General features: G+C 43.7%; 1 protein-coding gene across 1 annotated transcript; it reads right to left on the bottom strand.

Annotated features, from left to right (window-relative positions):
* Positions 1-1,854: 1,854 nt before the first annotated feature.
* On the bottom strand, positions 1,855-15,762 carry Mov10l1 (Mov10 like RISC complex RNA helicase 1). Its single transcript, XM_052747376.1, has 5 exons — positions 15,666-15,762; positions 13,297-13,612; positions 10,124-10,386; positions 2,925-3,037; positions 1,855-2,190 (listed from the first exon to the last, which is right to left on the bottom strand). Exons 1-5 carry the CDS (start codon positions 15,760-15,762, stop codon positions 1,855-1,857), a joined length of 1,125 nt encoding a protein of 374 aa, XP_052603336.1.
* Between the last annotated feature and the right edge of the window lie 2,812 nt (positions 15,763-18,574).

Here is an 18,574-nt window from a genome sequence, read left to right as displayed (position 1 = left end):
CAATATATATATTTAATAAAGAAAGGACAACAGACACAAAACAAAAAAATGATGTTAGACATGCTGGTGCACACCTTTAGTTCCAGAAGTTGAGAGGCAAAGGCAGGCAGATCTTTTTGAGTTCAAGGCCAGCTTGGTCTATACAGGAAGTTACAGGCCAACTAGGGCCATATAATGAGACACTGTCTAAAACAAACAAACAAACAAGTCAACAACAATGAACTTCATATAAAAATTGGGCTAGAGGTCGGGCAGTGGTAGTGCTCACCTTTAATCCCAGCACTCAGGAGGCAGAGGCAGGCAGATCTCTGTGAGTTCGAGGCCCACCTGGGCTACAAAGTGAATTCCAGAAAAGGTGCAAAGCTACATGGAGAAACCCTGTCTCCAAAAACAAAACAAAAAAAAGGTTGGGCTAGAGATGTAGCTCAGTGGGTAGAGTGCTTACTTAGTGTGCACAAAGCTCTGGGTTCAATCCCTAGAACTGCACAAATCCCTAGAGACTGCATATGCCTCTCAATTTCAGGTTTTAGGAGATAGAGGCAAGAGTATTGTTCAAGGCCACCCTCAGCTACATAGTAAGTTTGAGGCTGCCTTAAGATGAGACCCTGTCAAAGAAAATAGGATAACAGAAAATAAAGAATAAATAAAATTATAAAATGACAACCACTACTATGATTTGAATATGATTTGTCCCTTACAAAACTCATGCTGAAATTTAATCTCTACTAAGAAGAGGTGGGATGCTGCCCCTCCCCAAACAAAACAAAGCAAAGAAACAAAGAGGTGGGACCAGACAGCACTTTTGAGTGTTGAGTAGGGCTCTGTCCTCATGAATAGATTAAACCCCTATGTTCAATGGAGTAATGGGTTATCTCCAGTGGGTCTGCTATATAAACCAATTTGACTAGGGTTCTATTAACATGTGATGCTTCACGTTACCTCAGGACTCTGCTGGCCAGAAGGCCATTTCTGGATCTGGGGATATAACTCAGTGGGTAGAGCATTTTTCCAGCACACACAAGGTCCTGGCATCAATCCTTAGCACTGGGGCTGGATGTAGGGAGCCCATAATGAGATGCAGCCCTTGATCGTGGACCCAAGCAGTGAGCCCAAATAAACCTCATTCTCTTGTACCTTACCCAGTCTATGGTAATGTGTTATCAGCAACAGAAAATGGATGAAGACAATCACTACCAAAAGAGTAAGGATTAAGGGACTCTTGGGGCTGAGCATTGTGGGACACACCTAAAAGGAGGCAGAGCTAGGTAGATCTCTGTGAGTTTAAGACCAGCCGGATATACATAGAGAATTCCAGGACATCTAGAGCTACATAATAAAGAGACCCTGTTTCAAAAGCAAACAAAAAGAGACCCTTGGAATTCTATCATCACTCAACCACAAAGACAGAGGACTCTTCTTAAGCAGCAGTAAATGCAGGGCCTGGAATGTCAACTATTCTGGCTTAATAAAGTACAGTCATGCATCATGCATGCTAAAAACAGGAATACATTCTGAGAAATGGGTTGTTAGATGATTTCATGCTTATGTCAATATCATACTATACTTGCAAAGACCTAAGCAGGCTACAATGTCACTATGTGATACAATCATTGAGAAAAATTTTAAATCGACCTTTCTCTTATTCTCTCTCTCTCTCTCTGTCTGTGTGTGTGTGTGTGTGTGTGTGTGTGTGTGTGTGTGTGTGTGTGTAATGCCATGGATCACATGGAAGTCAGAGGACAACTTGTGGAGTCAGTTCTCTCCTAGTATGCTAGTTCTAGGGATTGAACTCAGGCTGTCAAGCCTTGGCAACTTTTAATTGCTGAGCCATCTTGTCAGCCTGGTGGTATGACCTTATGGGAAAAGCATCATGTAAGCAATCATGGATGACTGAAATGTTAGGCAGTATTTGACTACAACTCTTATAAATATACTTAAAATTGGCCTTTTTATTTCCAAAGAAGAATGGTTTGGGTACCACCTCTTCACGGGGGTCATGCACAGTGCTCTCCAGATGTAGCATGACTGGCTGCTCTCCACCACCACAGCATTGACAATGTCGTGTCTCCTTGGTGTGTACCCTTCCGGTAGCTTCAGGGAATCCAGGCTGAAGAAGATGCTGTCCTCTATCACCCCATTCCTCCCACACAGGCTGGAAATGCAAACCTGCAAGTGCAGTGCTGAATATTGCTTCAAAGTGTATATGGACAAGGGACAGTTCTCAACCCTGGCTTCTCTGACTCTGACTAACCCAGTCTGGCCTTGCGAAGCCAGTAAAGTCCAGTACAACACAGATGCACAAGAGCCTGGGAGCTTTCAGGCTAACAAAGAGGTATGGAGTGGTAGCTGACATCTTTCCCCAACTGCTCTGTCATGGTCCAGTTCATGCATCTACCTCACCCCAGTGCAAACTCAATGTTTCCACAACTCATGTCATTCCCTAAACCATCAGCTGACAAGGAAGCTCAAGACCCACAATTCCTCATGTATATGCTTTGTCCTAGAACACCTTTAACACATCCAGGTGCAGGCTGTAAGTCAGACTTTAAGCACACAAGCATGCTGCTGCCTCTACTTCCCTTTTAAAAAAAATATTTACTTTCTGTGTACAGGTGCTTTGCCTGAATGTCTTTGCACCATGTGTATGCAGGGCCCTTGGGACACTAAAAGAGGGCATGCATTGGATCCCCTGGAACTGGAGTTCACAGACAGTTGTGAGCCATCATGTAGGTGCTAGGCATCAAGCCTAGGTCCTCTGGAAGAACAGCCAGTGCTCTTAACCACTGAGCCATCGCTCCAGCCCCACTTCTACTTCTTTAACGAAACACAGACTAGGACTGAGTTTTATCTACAAGAATCATCAAGGACAATCCCTGGGCAGCTGTAGGAAAAACTCAGGAACCACTCACTCGTCAGCACATTACCTTGTCCACACGCTTGTACCGCAGTGGCTTCACTGAGATTGCCTCGCTGCTCCATGTCCCTGGTCTGATCCAGTACTCAGCCTCTACCCAGTCTCCCTTGCATGCGTGGAAACCTGAACAGCCAAAGAGAAAACTTCAATAACATTCAAATGTGCAGTGTACTCTGAGGTTATAACACATTGAAATAATATCTGGTCCATCTTTCCTCATTTCTCTGTCATGATCCAATTCATGTATCCACCTAACCCTGAAGCAATGCATGCTCTCACATTAGTTAAATGGAGCAGAGTTTTGGGTATCAACTATCCTCCAGCCTCTAAGACAGTGGTTCTCAACTTTCCTAATGCTGTGACCCTTTAACACAGTTCCTCATGTTGTGGTGACCCCAACCATAAAATTATTTCATTGCTACTTCATAACTGTCATTTTGCTGTTATGAATCATAATGTAAACATCTGATATGTGACCCTGTAGGGTCTCAACCTACAGGTGGAGAATTGCTGCTCTAAGAGAACAAAGAACCCAGTATGGTCACTCTCAAGTCAAGCCTGTCATCTCGGATCCCCAACCCATTAAATCTACTCTCTATATTTTGTCATATCAAAATATTTTTAACCAGGTGTGGTGGTACACACCTTAAGTCCCAGCACTCAGAAGGCAGAGGCAGGTATAGCTCTGTGAGTTCAAGGCCAGCCAGGGCTACACAGTAAGACCCTGTCTCAAAAGACAAAACAAAACAACAACAATAAAAAACAAATCCAGAATAAAACCCCAAAGAACCTGGGCTGGGAAGACTGCACACGCATAATGACCCGAGTTAAAATCCCAGAATCACATAAACTCTAGGTGTGGTGGTACATATGTGTAATTGCAGTGCTGGAGGAGTGGAGACAGTCAGATCCCTGCAACTCACTGGCCAGCCGTTCTAGCCAAATGGTGAGTCTGGGCTGAATTGTCTCAAAAAAAAAAAAAATGTGAACAGCAACTGAGGAAGGACCCCTATGACCTCCCCATGCACCATACATACATCACACTCGAGAGCATGTGCACTTGTGCTCATGCACACGTGTGCACACACAGACATGCACAACCAAATTAGTCTGTTTTTAATTGTACTGTGTTAGTGTAGTGTGGGAGCCCATTTTCAGATTTCCTAGTGGCTTTACCCAGCAGGTTTGTATAGAGAGGATGATTGGACCACGGACCTGAGTGCAGGTGTCTGAGATGGTCTGCACTTGGATGTGCTGGGGGGAGGTCTTCTGCTCCACCCCTTGGTGTTTCTATAAATACCCTGGGGCAGAGACAGTCAGGGCCTGTTGGAATAGGTTCCAGGCCCTCTCGAGGCTATCCTGTATTTTGTATCTGTTCATTTCCACACTCTAAATCGTTCTAATACTTCCTGCTGCTCCCACCTAAGAGCACTCTGGGGAAATGTGGGGGTGGTGGGTAGCCCCCCCACAAAGTGTAGCATTTTTCTTGTTATGATAACAAGCTGCCTGACAAGAGCAATTTAAGGAAGGAGGTTCAATGTCACTCAGTTTGAGAGCACAGTCCACAAAGACAAAGAGGGCGTGGAGGGAGAGCAGCCCTAACAGTGGCAAGACCACGAGGCAGCTGTCACACTGCACCCACTCAGGGTCAGAGAGGTTGAAGACTGGTGGGGCCCAGTGCATGGAGTGATGCTGTCCACATGGAAGGGGGGGTCTTCCCTCCTCAGTTAGATCTCTCCACAGACACTTTCATGCCCAGAGGTATTTCGTGTGTGGTGCTAAATCCAGTCAAGTTGACAGTGAATATTAACCACTACAAGTATATCTGTTGTCAACTTGACACCCAAAATCATAACATTCCACCTCTGACCCTCAAAGGCACACAGTATCTCATAATACAAAATACACCCATTCCAATTTCAAAAGTCCCTAAAGTCCTACAGTGTCAAAACTCCTCAAAACCAACCAGAGAATCCACTAACATTCAGGCAAACTTGTAAATGTTAGCCTCTGTAATAACAACAAACAAAAATCAAGTTACATACTTCTAATATACAATGGGCACAGTATACATCCTATTTCAAAAGACAGAAATGGAGGCATAGCAAAGAAAGATTGAACCAAAGCAAGATTGAAACCCATTAAGGCAAATGTTAACTCCCAAAGTTCTATGTCTATCCCCTGGGGCTTTACAACGGACTAATTTGGGGCTCCAATAGCCTTGGTATCCTGCCCCTTTAGTTCTGCTGCCTACAGAGCTTGGACCATCTCTACTCTATGCCTGAAGCTTTCCTTGTTGGACATCTTGGGGTCTCCATTATGGATTTAGTCTTCACTCTCACCAATTCACACCATTTCTCAGGGCCTTCTTCCAGGAAATCCAAACCTGCCACACACTGGCTTTCTGGAACTTTGGTGCAAACCTCAGTAACAGTCCATGCTTGCATTTTGCAAGCCTGGAAAACCAGCACCATAAGGACGGCATTGTCAAGTTCTGTTTCCAGTTTAAGAAGCAGTTTGGTTCCTTTCCACCATAGCTAAAGTGGCTGAGTCTGGGGAAACACTTCCATAGGCAAACGCTGGGAAGCACAGAACCTGTGTAGCATTCTCAGTTCCATTCTCTCCTTTATACCTGTGTTAGGTGAACTCTTGCCATCAGGACCTTTCTAGTGTCCCAGTGACAAGTATGAGTTTTAAAGCTGCTAGTATTTTTAAGAGTTCAGCTGCTTTCTTGGCACTCGCCTCATCTGCAACTTCAACCACACTCACACCGATTTTTCTGCTCAACCTCACTATAAATCTAAGTAAGAGTAGTAAACAGTAACCATGCCACAGCTGAATACTGTACTGTCTTGAAATGTTCTCCACCAAACAACTTAGTCCACTGTGTTTGAATTTAGTCTTACTCAAGTTTTGAGGATATGGGCAGGAACATTCCAAATCTGCTGGAACGTAACACAGACAGCTTGTAGTCAAATTCCCAGTACAGTCCTCAGTCCTTTCTGAAATCTCATGAGCTGAGACTTCATGTTCCATTCCAGTCTTCCATATTCCCGTCTTCCATATTCCCACCAGAATGGCCCATTAAACTCTGTATAGCATTCTCAGGCTTCTCTAGCCAAAAGTTCCAAACTCTTCCATCCTTCTCCTGCAAACAACTTCCAAAGGCCTATGAACCTTATGGTCAGGTTTCTCAAAGCAATAGTCCTGCTTCTCGGTATGATTTTCTGTATTAGTTATTTACCTTATTGCTGTGACAAAATACTTAAGAAAACCAACTTACAAGGAAAGTTTTTTTGGGCCACAGTTTGAAGGAAGAAGGGATGGCATTGAGAGCAACCCTAGTGGTGGTGGCTAGAATTTGAGGTGGCTGCTCACACCACGTCCACTCTAAGGAAGCAAAGAAAAGAGAATGCTGGTCCTTCTTCCCTGTCTATTCAGCCCGGGACCCCAGCCTACACAATAGAGCTGCCTACATTCAGAGTGTGTTTTCCTCTCTGCCCAGTGGTGTGCCTCTTAGATGACTTTAAGTTCAGTCAACTTGACAGTAAGTATTAGCCATCCCAGTTAGAATGCATGACCTTAAAAACTGCTATGTGAGTTGCCAGCTTGAGCTTCATAAATAAGTGTCAAATGGCACAGGAATGGTGGTACATACCTTAACCTTACCATTTGGGAGGCAGAAGCAGGCAGATCTCTGTGAGTTCAAGGCCAGCCTGGTCTACATAGTGAGTTCCGGGTCAGCCAAGGCTATATAGTGAGATACTGCCTCAAAAAAACGTTAAGTTAGCCAGCAGTGGTGCATGCCGTAGTGCACTCCTGCTGAGCTCCTGGCCTGGCTCCAGAGAGCAGCACCTAGCCCCAATCCTTCCTTTGTTCAACCACACCTTTTGTTTCTCTTATCACCCTATGTGAATCTTGTTTGAGAGTCAAGGATCAGAGAGTCCCCCAGGATCAAAGGCCTATGCAAAACTTGGTTCAGGAAACCCGGAAGACCGTGGTACCTGATAAATAAAGTAATTTGTACTTGGCATTTGGTCTCTGGGAGCTCCTTTTAGATTGCTGTGAAGGTATGGAAATTAACTGGCTAAACTGTAGAGAGTAAATAAAAATGCCCTAGGTGAAGGGGAAAGCACTTCAGTCCTTCCAGGCTGGACTCCCCTGCAGCCATGAAAGGCTAGATTCATTCTTAAGATACCTCCAAGTCTTCACTCCACGGCCCTGGCCCGAGTGAACTCACACACCGGTGCTGTGACCACACAGTTACACATGCCTTTAACCCCAGCAGAGATCGGCAGACCTCTGTGAGTTCGAGGCTAGCCTGGTCTACAGAGTGAGTTCCAGGACAGGCTCCAAAGCTACACAGAGAAACTCTCTACCAAAACGAAAGAAAAAAAGTTAGTTAATTTGTCTTGGAATTAGGGCCAAATTTCTAAATAAAATGATCCTTAATATAATTTTGTACTGTGTATTTATGGAAAGCAGCATCCCCAGCATTGGTGATTAAACTATCAAAATGCTGATCAAAAGTATTTTTTTTTTTGATTTTTTTTTTGGTTTTTTCGAGACAGGGTTTCTCTGTGTAGCTTTGCGCCTCTCCTGGAACTCACTTGGTAGCCCAGGCTGGCCTGGAACTCACAGAGATCCGCCTGGCTCTGCCTCCCGAGTGCTGGGATTAAAGGCGTGCGCCACCACCGCCCGGCTCAAAAGTAATTTTAACACCTTTTCTCAGATGTGTAATGGCACAGACAAACTCTGGCCACCCCTGGCTATAGCTGAGGTGTGACCCCACAAAAGTCATGGGTTCAGAGTGTGGTTCCACCATTTTGGGCACCAGGCAAAGTGCATTGCCAGCTCTCTCCTCGCCACCCTCTACAAATGCTTTCCTCAAGCACAAGAACAGGACTGAATGGTCCAAATCATCAGGCTGGGAAAGCAAAGAGCAGGCAGACATGGGAAAGCTTTGGAAACTATCTGCCTTGGTAGGACCTGTCTTTGGGGTAGGGTCTGGAAGGCAGGGGTAGGGGAGAGGGAGCATACATAAGTGCAGTGTTTAACTTTAAAATTTTTGTTACTATTATTATTATTGTTATTATTCTAGGTTTTTGAGACAGGGTTTCTCTATGTAGTCCTAGATATTCTGGAACTTACTATGTAGAGCAGGCTGGTTTTGAACTCACAAAGATCTCCCTGACTCTGCTTCCCAAGTTACTAGAATAAAGGTGAGTACTACCACACCCCACCTAATAATTTATTATTGTGTGTGTGTGCGCAGAGGACAACTCTGTAGTCAGCTCTCTCCTTTCATCTATGTAAGATGCTCACACTCAGGTTGCCAGGGTTGTATAATAAGTACCTTTACCCACTCAGCAACCTGACCAGCCTTGGGTGCAGGCCTTAAAATCAACAACCAAAGAACCTCGGGAATATCAGAGATAAGAACAACTCAAGTGATTGCTTTAACTAACAAGAAGGAATCTGAGCCAGGGTGAACTTCACTGGGCTGTATCTGATGCTAGATTCCTGGAAAGTCACTTAGTTTACTACTCACTATTTGGACCCCATGCTTTGGGATCTTACTTAGGGGTCATTTGGCAGTGTTTTTCACATTGTATTTTCTTTCAAGAATGTTCTTTTGCTATAGTCACTGGGTTTTATAATCATATTAATAGAAAATTTCACATCTCTGAGCACAACTCTCACCCACAGAAGAACCTTCACCTCACTTGAGTTTTTCTGTATTAGGAGATCCATACAGCTCTTTAGTTCTTTGTACCTCTAGTGATGCAGAATAAGGTGGAAAGGACCAACTATTAGATGCTGATTTACTCAGTTCATTTTTTACTTAAAGCACTGCTTTTACTGCCCACTTCTAGACATGACTTCACTTGTTACCTGGAACATAATGACCTGGAGAAATAGCTGAAATAATCAGGTGTTGCCCCTAACAACCTGCTGACTGCCACATACACTTCTGTAAAATCATGGTAACTTGTCCCCACACTCCCTACCTTGTGGTTTTAGACTATAAAATTAAAATATAAACTGGACCCGACACTGAGGCCTTTCAGGAATTATTCTGGTTTTGGGCCACTGGTGACATCTCTCTTCAAACTGCCATTGGTGTTGGAGTGCTTATTCCAGAAAGATCCATCAACACAGTCAATAGTTGCAGTGTGAAACACCTTCCATCTTTTCTATCTGGAGACATCTCCCATCAAAGCTTCACTGGGAATGGCTTCCAGTTGACTGGCTGAGGAGTCTGGACAATCACAGGCAACCTTCTACCAGAACTCAGAGTTCCTCTAACAAACAAAATCCCCAATAGCTACCTGTCAATTTCATTTGGGAACCACAGGTTAGCAGTCAGTGTAACATGGTAGGCAAAGTCAATTAATTACCTCTGGTACCCAGGCTCTAGGGCAGCTGATGCTCATCTTTTGACGTGTAGCCTAGTGCTATACAGCCCAAAAGCAACTGCCATGGTAACATTTCCAGCTTCCTTCCTCTTGGCAGTGTGTACACATTTTTGCCTGGAGGAAGAACTGATTCTCACTGTTCTAGTCTCTAATGACTAGCACAGTATTCACTACTAGACAGCAGGTGTATAGCAAACACACTGAATTAAACTTAGTGAATGACACAAGCAAATTATTTCCTTAGGCATAAAAGTCAAAATTTAGCTTGGCAAGAAACAAATGTAATTAAAATTGGAAAAATGAAAAAATGCAAGGTGATCCAGGTCTTACTTTAATGAATGCAAGGTATCTTAGAAAGAACTGTTCTTAAACCAGATGTAATGCTCAGAGCTGTAGTCAGGCCAAGCACTCAGGAGACTGAGACAGGAAAGGTAGGTCACTGCAAGCTCTAACCTGGCCTACAATGTGAAACCTGGGCTCAACAAACAAAAAGAAAAGGACATTTCTCAGATCAACACACTGTCCTTCTATTAGCAACTTAGTGATCAGTGGATATGCTTGACAGATAAATACAAAACAAAGCAGAATTTAAATCGTGACATCCCCCACCACCACAATCCAAAGTCCACCCAGCATTCAAGAACTCCTGTGTGAGGCCAACATCTGGCAGCCATTTCCAAACATGACTCTTTAAATAATACATGTATAGTGGACTCAAACTTAATCCATAAAAATTACTAAAAGACAGAAAACTTAATTTTAAATATGAAACAGAAATCCATCTAGCTACCTTCACACACACTCTCCAGAGAGAAGTATGTGGTCTGGTTGATGTAACCAGCACCTTCCAACATGGAAGTCACACAGCCAATCAGCACTCTGGGCCTGGAGTCTGACAACCCTTTGCAAGAGTTTTTGCTATCATCTTCCCATTTATCAGAGACAGCTTCCACCTGTAAAACAAACGAGTGACTCTTTACATCATCATAAGAGAGAATATGAAAAAGTTCAAGATCCGGTATGGTAGGTTCAGTGTCTGGTAAAATTTGCTTCCTGATTCACAGAAATGCCATCTAAAGGTTTTTTTTTTCTTTTTCTTTTTTTTTAAAGAGTTAAAACAAACAAACACCCAGATTAAGCTGGATGTGGTAGTGCACGACTTTAAATCCAGCACTCAGGACACAGAGGCAAGTGAGATCTCTATTAGAGGCCAGTCTGGTCTATGTAGTGAGTGTAGTGAGTTCCAGGTCAACCAAGTCTACACAGTGATACCCTCTCAAAACAAAAACAAAAAAACCACAATCTTTTTGGCTTTTAGGTGTGTGTGTGTGTGTGTGTGTGTGTGTGTGTGTGTGTGTACACCCATGCAATTTCCCATGGAAGCCAGAAGACTGTCTGATTGGCTAGAGCTGGAGTAGCATTGTAAGCTAGCTGATTTGGGTGCTGGGACCCAAATTAGGGTTCCCTACAGGAGCAACAAGCACTCATAATTGCTGAGCCATCTCTCTAGCTCTTGGAGGGATTTTTAAGGATCTGTCTTGTCCTTCATAAGGGCATAAATCCTACTCATGAGCTCTCATTAGCCAATCACTCCTTAAAAGCCTCACCTGTAGAACTGAATTGTATTGCAAAATAAATTTAAAAAAAAAAAAAAAAAAAAAACAGAAAAGAAAGTAAAAAAAAAAAAAAAAAAAAAAAAGCCTCACCTGTGATTCCAACCACCACAGGAGTCAGAATTTAACACACTTTTGGAGACAGGCTGTATAGCAATCTCTTCTGAATAAATATACAAATATTCAAGAAAACATTAGTAAACTGAATATAACGGCATATTATAAGGAATATACACCACGAACAAATGAGGCTTGTCTCAGAATGCAGAAGTGGTTAAACACATAAAATTCACTTAACATACCACATTGATAGGATGAAGAAAAAATTATGTGACTGTTTCAATTGATGCATAAAAATCATTTGATAAAATTCAAGTCTTCTGGGATATGGAAGAAAGAAAAGATAGACGGAATGTAATATGGCCAAAGCATATGGCATATTGTATAAAAATGCAGTTAAGAGCACTGACTGATCTTTCAGAGGAGCCAGGTTCAATTCCCAGCACCTACAAAGCAACTAATAACCATCTATAACTCCAGTTTCAGGGAATCTGATGCCTTCTTCTGGCCTCTTCATGCACTACACACACAGGTGCACAGACATTCGTGCAGGCAAAACACCCTTATACACACATTTTAAAAAACACTCAAAAATTTGAATGTCTTTATGAAAATTGTCACTATGCAACAAACAGATGCCACACTAATTTTATATTAAAATTTTCCAGGCTGGGCATAGTGGCATACACCTTTAATCCTAGCATTCAGGAGGCAGAATCAGGCAGATCTTTTTGAGTGTGAGGCCAGCCTGGTCTACACACCAAGTTCCAGGACAGCCAGAGTTCGATTCTGTCTCAAAACAAACAAAAAAACCCAACAATCCTTCATAATACAAACAACAAAGTAAGAATGAAAAGGAAAAATTTCCAGCATAATGAAGACTATAAGTGAAAAATACACAGTTAACATCAACCCAATGCTAAAGATGAAAAGCTTCCCTCTGTAAATCTGGAAACAGGCAAGGGCGCCCACTTGTCTCACTTCTATTCAACACTGTATTGAAAGTCCTTACCAAAACAATCAGGTAAGAAAAAGAAACTAAAGGCATCCAAATTAAAAAATTATCAAAATTATCTTTGTTCACAGATAGCTGGATCCTGCATGTACAAATTCCTAAAGATTTCACATTCTAAAAAAGTCCTCAAATGGTTAAAGCTAATAACTGAATTTGGCAAGGTATCAGGCACACAATTTGTTTTGTTTCTATGTTCTTGCAATAAAGAATAAAAAAAATTAAGCTTCAAAAAGAAGCTGGACATGGTAGTACATACCTTAACTCCAGCATCTAGATGGCTAAGGCAGAAGACTGTGAACTCAAAGCTAGCTTAGGCTATATATGAAGATTCCATTTAAAAAAAAAATACTTAGGAATTTTTCTTTTTCTTACCTGATTGTTTTGGTAAGGACTTTCAGTACAGTGTTGAATAGAAGTGAGACAAGTGGGCGCCCTTGCCCGTTTCCAGATTTACAGTCAAGGAGACAAATTAAACTGAAAAACTTAATCATGTAACTACATAAAATGAAACCATGTAACAAAGTCAACAATGATTTTGAGAGCTGGAGCAATAGCTTAGGGGTTGAGCTTAGTTCCCACAGTGCTATCATGAGGTCCAGAGTTCAGATCCTAACATTCATGTAAACAAGCTGATACAATGTTATTAATTTGATCATTTAATCTATCAATCCTACTTCTAAGAATTTATACTACCAAAGACCTATTCTTATATAAAAAAGGAAATTGCTGAATAAAAGCCACTGATCATCTGTGCTAATGATTTGTTATTATTGTTTTGTCTCTGTTTTTGAGACAGGGTCTCACTAGGAAGCCTTGGCTGGCCTGGAACTCACGATGTAGATCAGGGCAGTCAAGAAATCACAGAGATCTGTCTGCCTCTATTTTCCAAGTGCTAGGAATCTTTATAATTTTAAACAATGTTTTTAAAACACTAGAGAAAAATTTTAAAAACCATTAAAGAGTATATGTCCTAGCATAAATTTATAGGAAAACTCTGCTTTCTGAATTACATATTTCTATGTCTCAATTTGCAATTACCATCACTTGTTTTTTAAAACAGAAATCACTATAAAGAACAAAAGCTGCCGGGCGGTGGTGGCGCACGCCTTTAATCCCAGCACTCGGGAGGCAGAGCCAGGCGGATCTCTGTGAGTTCCAGGCCAGCCTGGGCTACCAAGTGAGTTCCAGGAAAGGCGCAAAGCTACACAGAGAAACCCTGTCTCAAAAAAACAAAAAACAAAAAACAAAAAACAAAAAAAAAAAAAAAAAAAGAACAAAAGCTCTCCCTCATAGGCACACTTCCCATGTCCTCTTTGGCTAGGCCATGCCTGAGAGGCTAGCAAATGTGGTGACTCAGGGTCAAGAGTGACTATTCCTTGCAAACTAAGACTTACCCTGATTGCTTTCAGTCCATTTGACACTTTGTTTTCTTCAACAACAGCAATAACTTCCTGTCCAACATTCAGAAGCACTTTGCTAGTCACAACATCGTTGGAAAAGTAGATCAAATCATCAATCATGCCATAATCACTGCAATATCTTGTCACAACACCCTGCACAGTTTTCAATCTGATATCACCTGGGACAAATGAGCAAAGAGGTTATATTAATAACAAAAGATAATCCCAGGGCAGAGAGAATGGCTCAGTGGCTTAGAGTGCTTGCTGTTCTTCCAGAGGACCCAAGTTCAGTTCCTAGCACCCACAGGGGGTGAGGGGTCATAACCATCTGTAGCCCCCTGAGGATCTGATACCTTCCTCTGTAGATACCACATACATACAGGGAGTACTCTCTCTCTCTCACCCACTCACACACACTTTAAAAAAAAAGTCAAGTGCTACTACAATTGAACTCTATGGAGAAAGGCAAGGTACGAGCATTCATGGGGACAGGAACTTAACTGGCTGGATCTGAGAACTGGAGAAGCTGCCCCTGAGTTATGTTCTGGAGTGATTTTGACACAGAATACTAGGTTCTGAGAGGCACAGGTAGTCAACATGGTGGGGAGAGCTTTGACTCCAAAGCCAGACTTGCTTGCCTGGCTTCACCCTAGCTCTTCTACCATGTGTAACCCTGAGCATGGTCCTTAACCATTATACATGTCAGTTACCCCCTATAAAATGACATCAGTAGCTATCACTACATGACAGCTGTTGGATGATTAAATAACAGAATCTATAAGCCATGTGCAAACTTCTGAGTGGCTGGCACAGGCTAGGGTGCCCTGTACATTATCATTATGGGCATCTGAGGAGTTCTAGACATGTACTATTTGTTACCATCTTATCACCATCATAGCTACAGCCTTAAGAGAGTGAGGTTCCAAACACAACACTGAAGGCATAGGAAAGCACATCCTACTTCAAGGGAAGTATAGAAACTTGGTCATTCAGTGACCTATCATGAACTGGAGCTGCAGCCACCATCTTTGAGTCCTTACTACACCTTTTCTGTGACCTCTCACTGGTAAAATATCCAGCACCCAGATCACATGACACTTATGGAGGCAGTACATTGTGAAACTCGAGCACAAGCTGTTTCTGAAAGCCACTCTTCTTTACGGTGGTTCTCACCCTTCCTAATGCTGAGACCCTTTAATACAGTTCCTCAAGTTGTGGTGACCCCCCCCCCAACCATAAAATTATTTTCGTTGCTACTTCATAACTGTAATTTTGCTGCTGTCCTGAACCATAATGTAAATATCTGATATGCAATGTCCCACAGGTTGAGACCCACTGCTTTGGAAGGATGACACTATTTCCCCAAGTCACATTTTGCCCATTAGCACATCTACATACAGAAGCCCTTTATTATGCTGTGCTCAACAACTCCATTTTTAAAAATGTTATTTCTAGCTTCTCTTACAGGAAATTGCACTCTTTTAGAGGATGGAGAAAGCAAATGGAAGCCACGAGCCTGAGTTCCCAAACAAAACAAGAGAGAAAGGCACAGTATCTTCGCAAGCATGTATCTGGGCACCTGGGAGGGCAACCTAACAATGAGAATCCAAGGGGAACGATTTCATCGCTTTTTGGAAAGACAGCATGAGATGGTAGGATTAAGGTTTCCAGACCTCTGAGAGGTCAGTGGGGGCAGACACCAGGCAGAAACGTGCAGAGACATCTGGGCACTTCGTGTGGCATAAAATCATGCACAGTGAAGGAGGTGAAGGAGCACGAAGAAGCCAATGGCACCGACCGACCCAACGTAACAAGGCACACGTGCAAAGAGCTTCTCCGAGAAAATGATGACTAAGAAACAGACAACTCGTCTGGGTTTGTCAAAGAAGTGAGGGCCGCCGGGGCCCGAAGGCGCACACCTTTAATCCAGCAGTCGGGAGGCTGAGGCAGGCGCATCTCTCTGTGAGTTCGAGGCCAGCCTGTGGTCTACAGCGTGAGTTCCGGAATGGCCAAGGCTGTGACACAGAGAAACTCCATCCCGAAAAACCAAAAAACAAACCAACCAACCAACCAAGAGGCGAGCGCCAAGCTTACACCTCTAAAGTCCTGTTGTCGAACCACACGGAACGATGGTGGTGGCGCTTACGGCAAAAAGGACCCTAGCACGACCCTTAAGGGTCACAGCCCGCCCCACCTCACAGGCCTGCCCAAGGGCTTCCTGCTGAGTGCCCCTGGAGCCCTTACCTTCCGACAGCTCCTGCCTGGGCGCCCCGACCTCCTCCTCAGGGATGTCCTCCCTCCTCCAGAAGAAGGACACCAGCTTGGCCGCGAGGCGCAGCATGGCAGCCACTCAGCTTCCACCTCGGGCCCCAGGAGCCTGCACGCCCCGGCCCCGTCCCATTGGCCACTACGCACGCGCCGCCCGTAGAACTCAGCCAATAGGGTTGTTGTGTCTGCGCCTGCGCCTGCCCCTCCCAGGACTCAGCCAATAGGATCCTTGCCTATGCCGGGAGCCACGACCGTTAGCCGCGGGAGTTTGGCGGTTAGCACGTGAAGGAGCCTCGTGACAAGCAGGCTGACATGCGCAGTGTCCTGATGAGGGGGCGGGACTTCCTGCCGCATGGGCGCAGCCTGAAGCTGGGGCGGGCGTTCCTGCACAATCCACTTAAGTAGAGACGAGGCCAGGGGCATGGTGGCACATGTGTTTAATCCCAGCACTCGGGAGGCCGAGGCAGGCGGATCTCTGTGAGTTCGAGGCCAGCCTGGTCTACAAAGCAAGTTCAAGACAGCTAGGACTGTTAACACAGAGAAACTTTGTTTTCAAAAACCAAAAACCAAAAAAAGAAAAAAAAAAGGAGAATTTCACCACCAAGTGTGACCTTAGGCGTGGTTTTGTAGAAATTCTCTATTAGGTCCGGGATGCCCCCTTCTAATCCAATTTTCCTAAGAGTTTTACTTCTTTTTTGGGCGCAGGGGTGGGGGGAAGAGGATGTTATATACCTAGCTTGTCTATGAACTCACGATGTAGCTAAGGATGCTCTGAACTCCTGATTCTCCTGCCTTGATCTCCCAAGTCCAGAATTTACAGGCCTGTGCTACCACACTGTTTTATGTTGCGCTAGGGATCTGCTGCCTGGATGCTTGGCAAATATCGCTTCAACTGAGCTACATCCCCAGCCTGTGAAATTGTTTTATTTTTAAATTACAGATTTCTCTTTAAATTTTGGTTAAGTAGCATCCTAAAAAAATTGAGTTGCAATTTCACTTCTTTTCTTGTGGTTTTCTTGACCCAAATAGGAGTTTTTATTTTGTTGTTGCTTGTTTTTTTTGTTTTGTTTCTGTTTTTTTCCAGGCATGTTGTCAATATATGACTATGTAGAGAGTTTCTGCTACTGATCTAATTTAACTTGGTCCTAAATAGTCAAATCTGGGTGACTTCTGTTTTTAAAATGTATCAGTGTATGGTGGCCCACACCTTTAGTCCCAGTACTTAGGAGGAAGAGGCAGGCAGATTTCTGTGAATTCCAGGTCAATCTGGTTTACACAGTTAGTTCTAGGCCTGTCAGGGCTACATAGTGAGACCCTGTCTCCAAACAAAATAAAAGGCAAACCTTATCAAGAGTTTCCCCACTGTATTAGTTTCCTGAGTCTCCTTTCTTCTACGTAACTTAAACAAGATGTCTTCTGTTTTATTAGTTGGGGGTCTGATTTAGTTCTAGATTAGATTTTTTTTTTAAATTTTTTAATACATCAAATCTGTCAGTTTTATTTACACCCTACTTGAGAGATGGGAGAGAGCAATTCATTCCTTAAACATTTAGGAAGCCCATCATAAAGGCTTCCTCTTGGGTGTGTTTCTGGGAATACATGGGAAAATGAAAAAGGACCTGAGAATTTATAGGGTGGGAGTCATCTTCAGAGATGAGGGCTGAATCCCCCCCACCACCACCACCCAGTCAGGCTTCCTGTCATGGTATATGGTAGGAATTCCTTTCAGGACTATCTGTGGACGCTACCAGCCTGAGCTGCTGCCCCAGATTAGTCTCTTCCATGAAGACGCTCTGAGGACATTGTATCTGTCTTTACATCATATCTAAAAGAAAATACGATGTTGCTCCAAGACTTTTTTCCGTAGGTCACCGTACTGATAGCAAATGGGGTGGATTGGCTCTTCTGTGTCTCTCTGGAATTTGATCCCTTCTCATTATTTTGGGTCACACCTCCTCCCCATCCCCCAGCCATTCTCCATCCAGCATCAGATGACACCTTGCCCAAGTTCACCTCAGGGTTAAAATCAAGTGGCTCCCATGTCCACGGATGTCTTGTACCTGGATGGCCTCTGCATTCTATTTCCCAGAATCCTCGACTCACCCCCCTCCAGCCGTGATCCTGCCTGCTTCAGGGCCTTGACACCTCCCAGACCGCTGGCTTTTCTGCCTACCAAGTGCCTTTAGTTCCATCCACCGTCGCCCTGAAGTCTATTCAGTCTTACAGGGAGAAAGTCAACTGTGTTGCCATATGACACAGAAGAACTGTGGCCTGGAAATATTCAGTGGGCAGAAGCAGGAAGGGCAGTTGTTTGAGGATTGTACTGAAAAACAGGACTTGCTCTAGAAACTTATTGGTGAAATTATTAAGGCCACTCCACATAGTTAAAAGGAGATTTATTTAATGGCGTAACTTACAAGTTAAGGGATAGGTAGGTCGCAGGGTCTGGGGAAGGTGTATCGCAGACCAGCGGTGTTCTCTGGAGCTCTGCTTGGCCCACCTTCACCGTCCAAGGTCCCGGAACCAGTGAGTGCGCCGCCCATCCAGATCTCAGGTCTCCAGGTGCCTCCCTTGGCCCCGCCTTGTAGGCGTGACAGTTGCCGAAGTCTCAATGGGGGTTGGAACTTCCAGATCAAAGCTGGAATGGCTACCCACTACAGAAACTGGTACAACAGTAGCCATGAAGACATACTCCCAAGTCACTATGAGTTGGGAGTTAAGAGAGCTCCAGGATCGCTCACCCTCTCTGATTCAAAGCAGCCTGTTTGCATTTCTTAGTAGAAAACACTTTTGAAAGTCACTCAAGTGATAAAATTTGCTCAACATTTTTCCCCAAAAGGAAACACAGAAGAGTTCAATCCAGTTGGACCCATTCCCATGAATTC

Source organism: Peromyscus californicus, unplaced genomic scaffold (genome assembly GCF_007827085.1).
Source record: "Peromyscus californicus insignis strain IS unplaced genomic scaffold, ASM782708v3 Scaffold_20__1_contigs__length_68692818, whole genome shotgun sequence".
NCBI classification, from domain to species: domain Eukaryota; kingdom Metazoa; phylum Chordata; class Mammalia; order Rodentia; family Cricetidae; genus Peromyscus; species Peromyscus californicus.
This window is presented reverse-complemented; position numbering and strand designations above follow the sequence as displayed.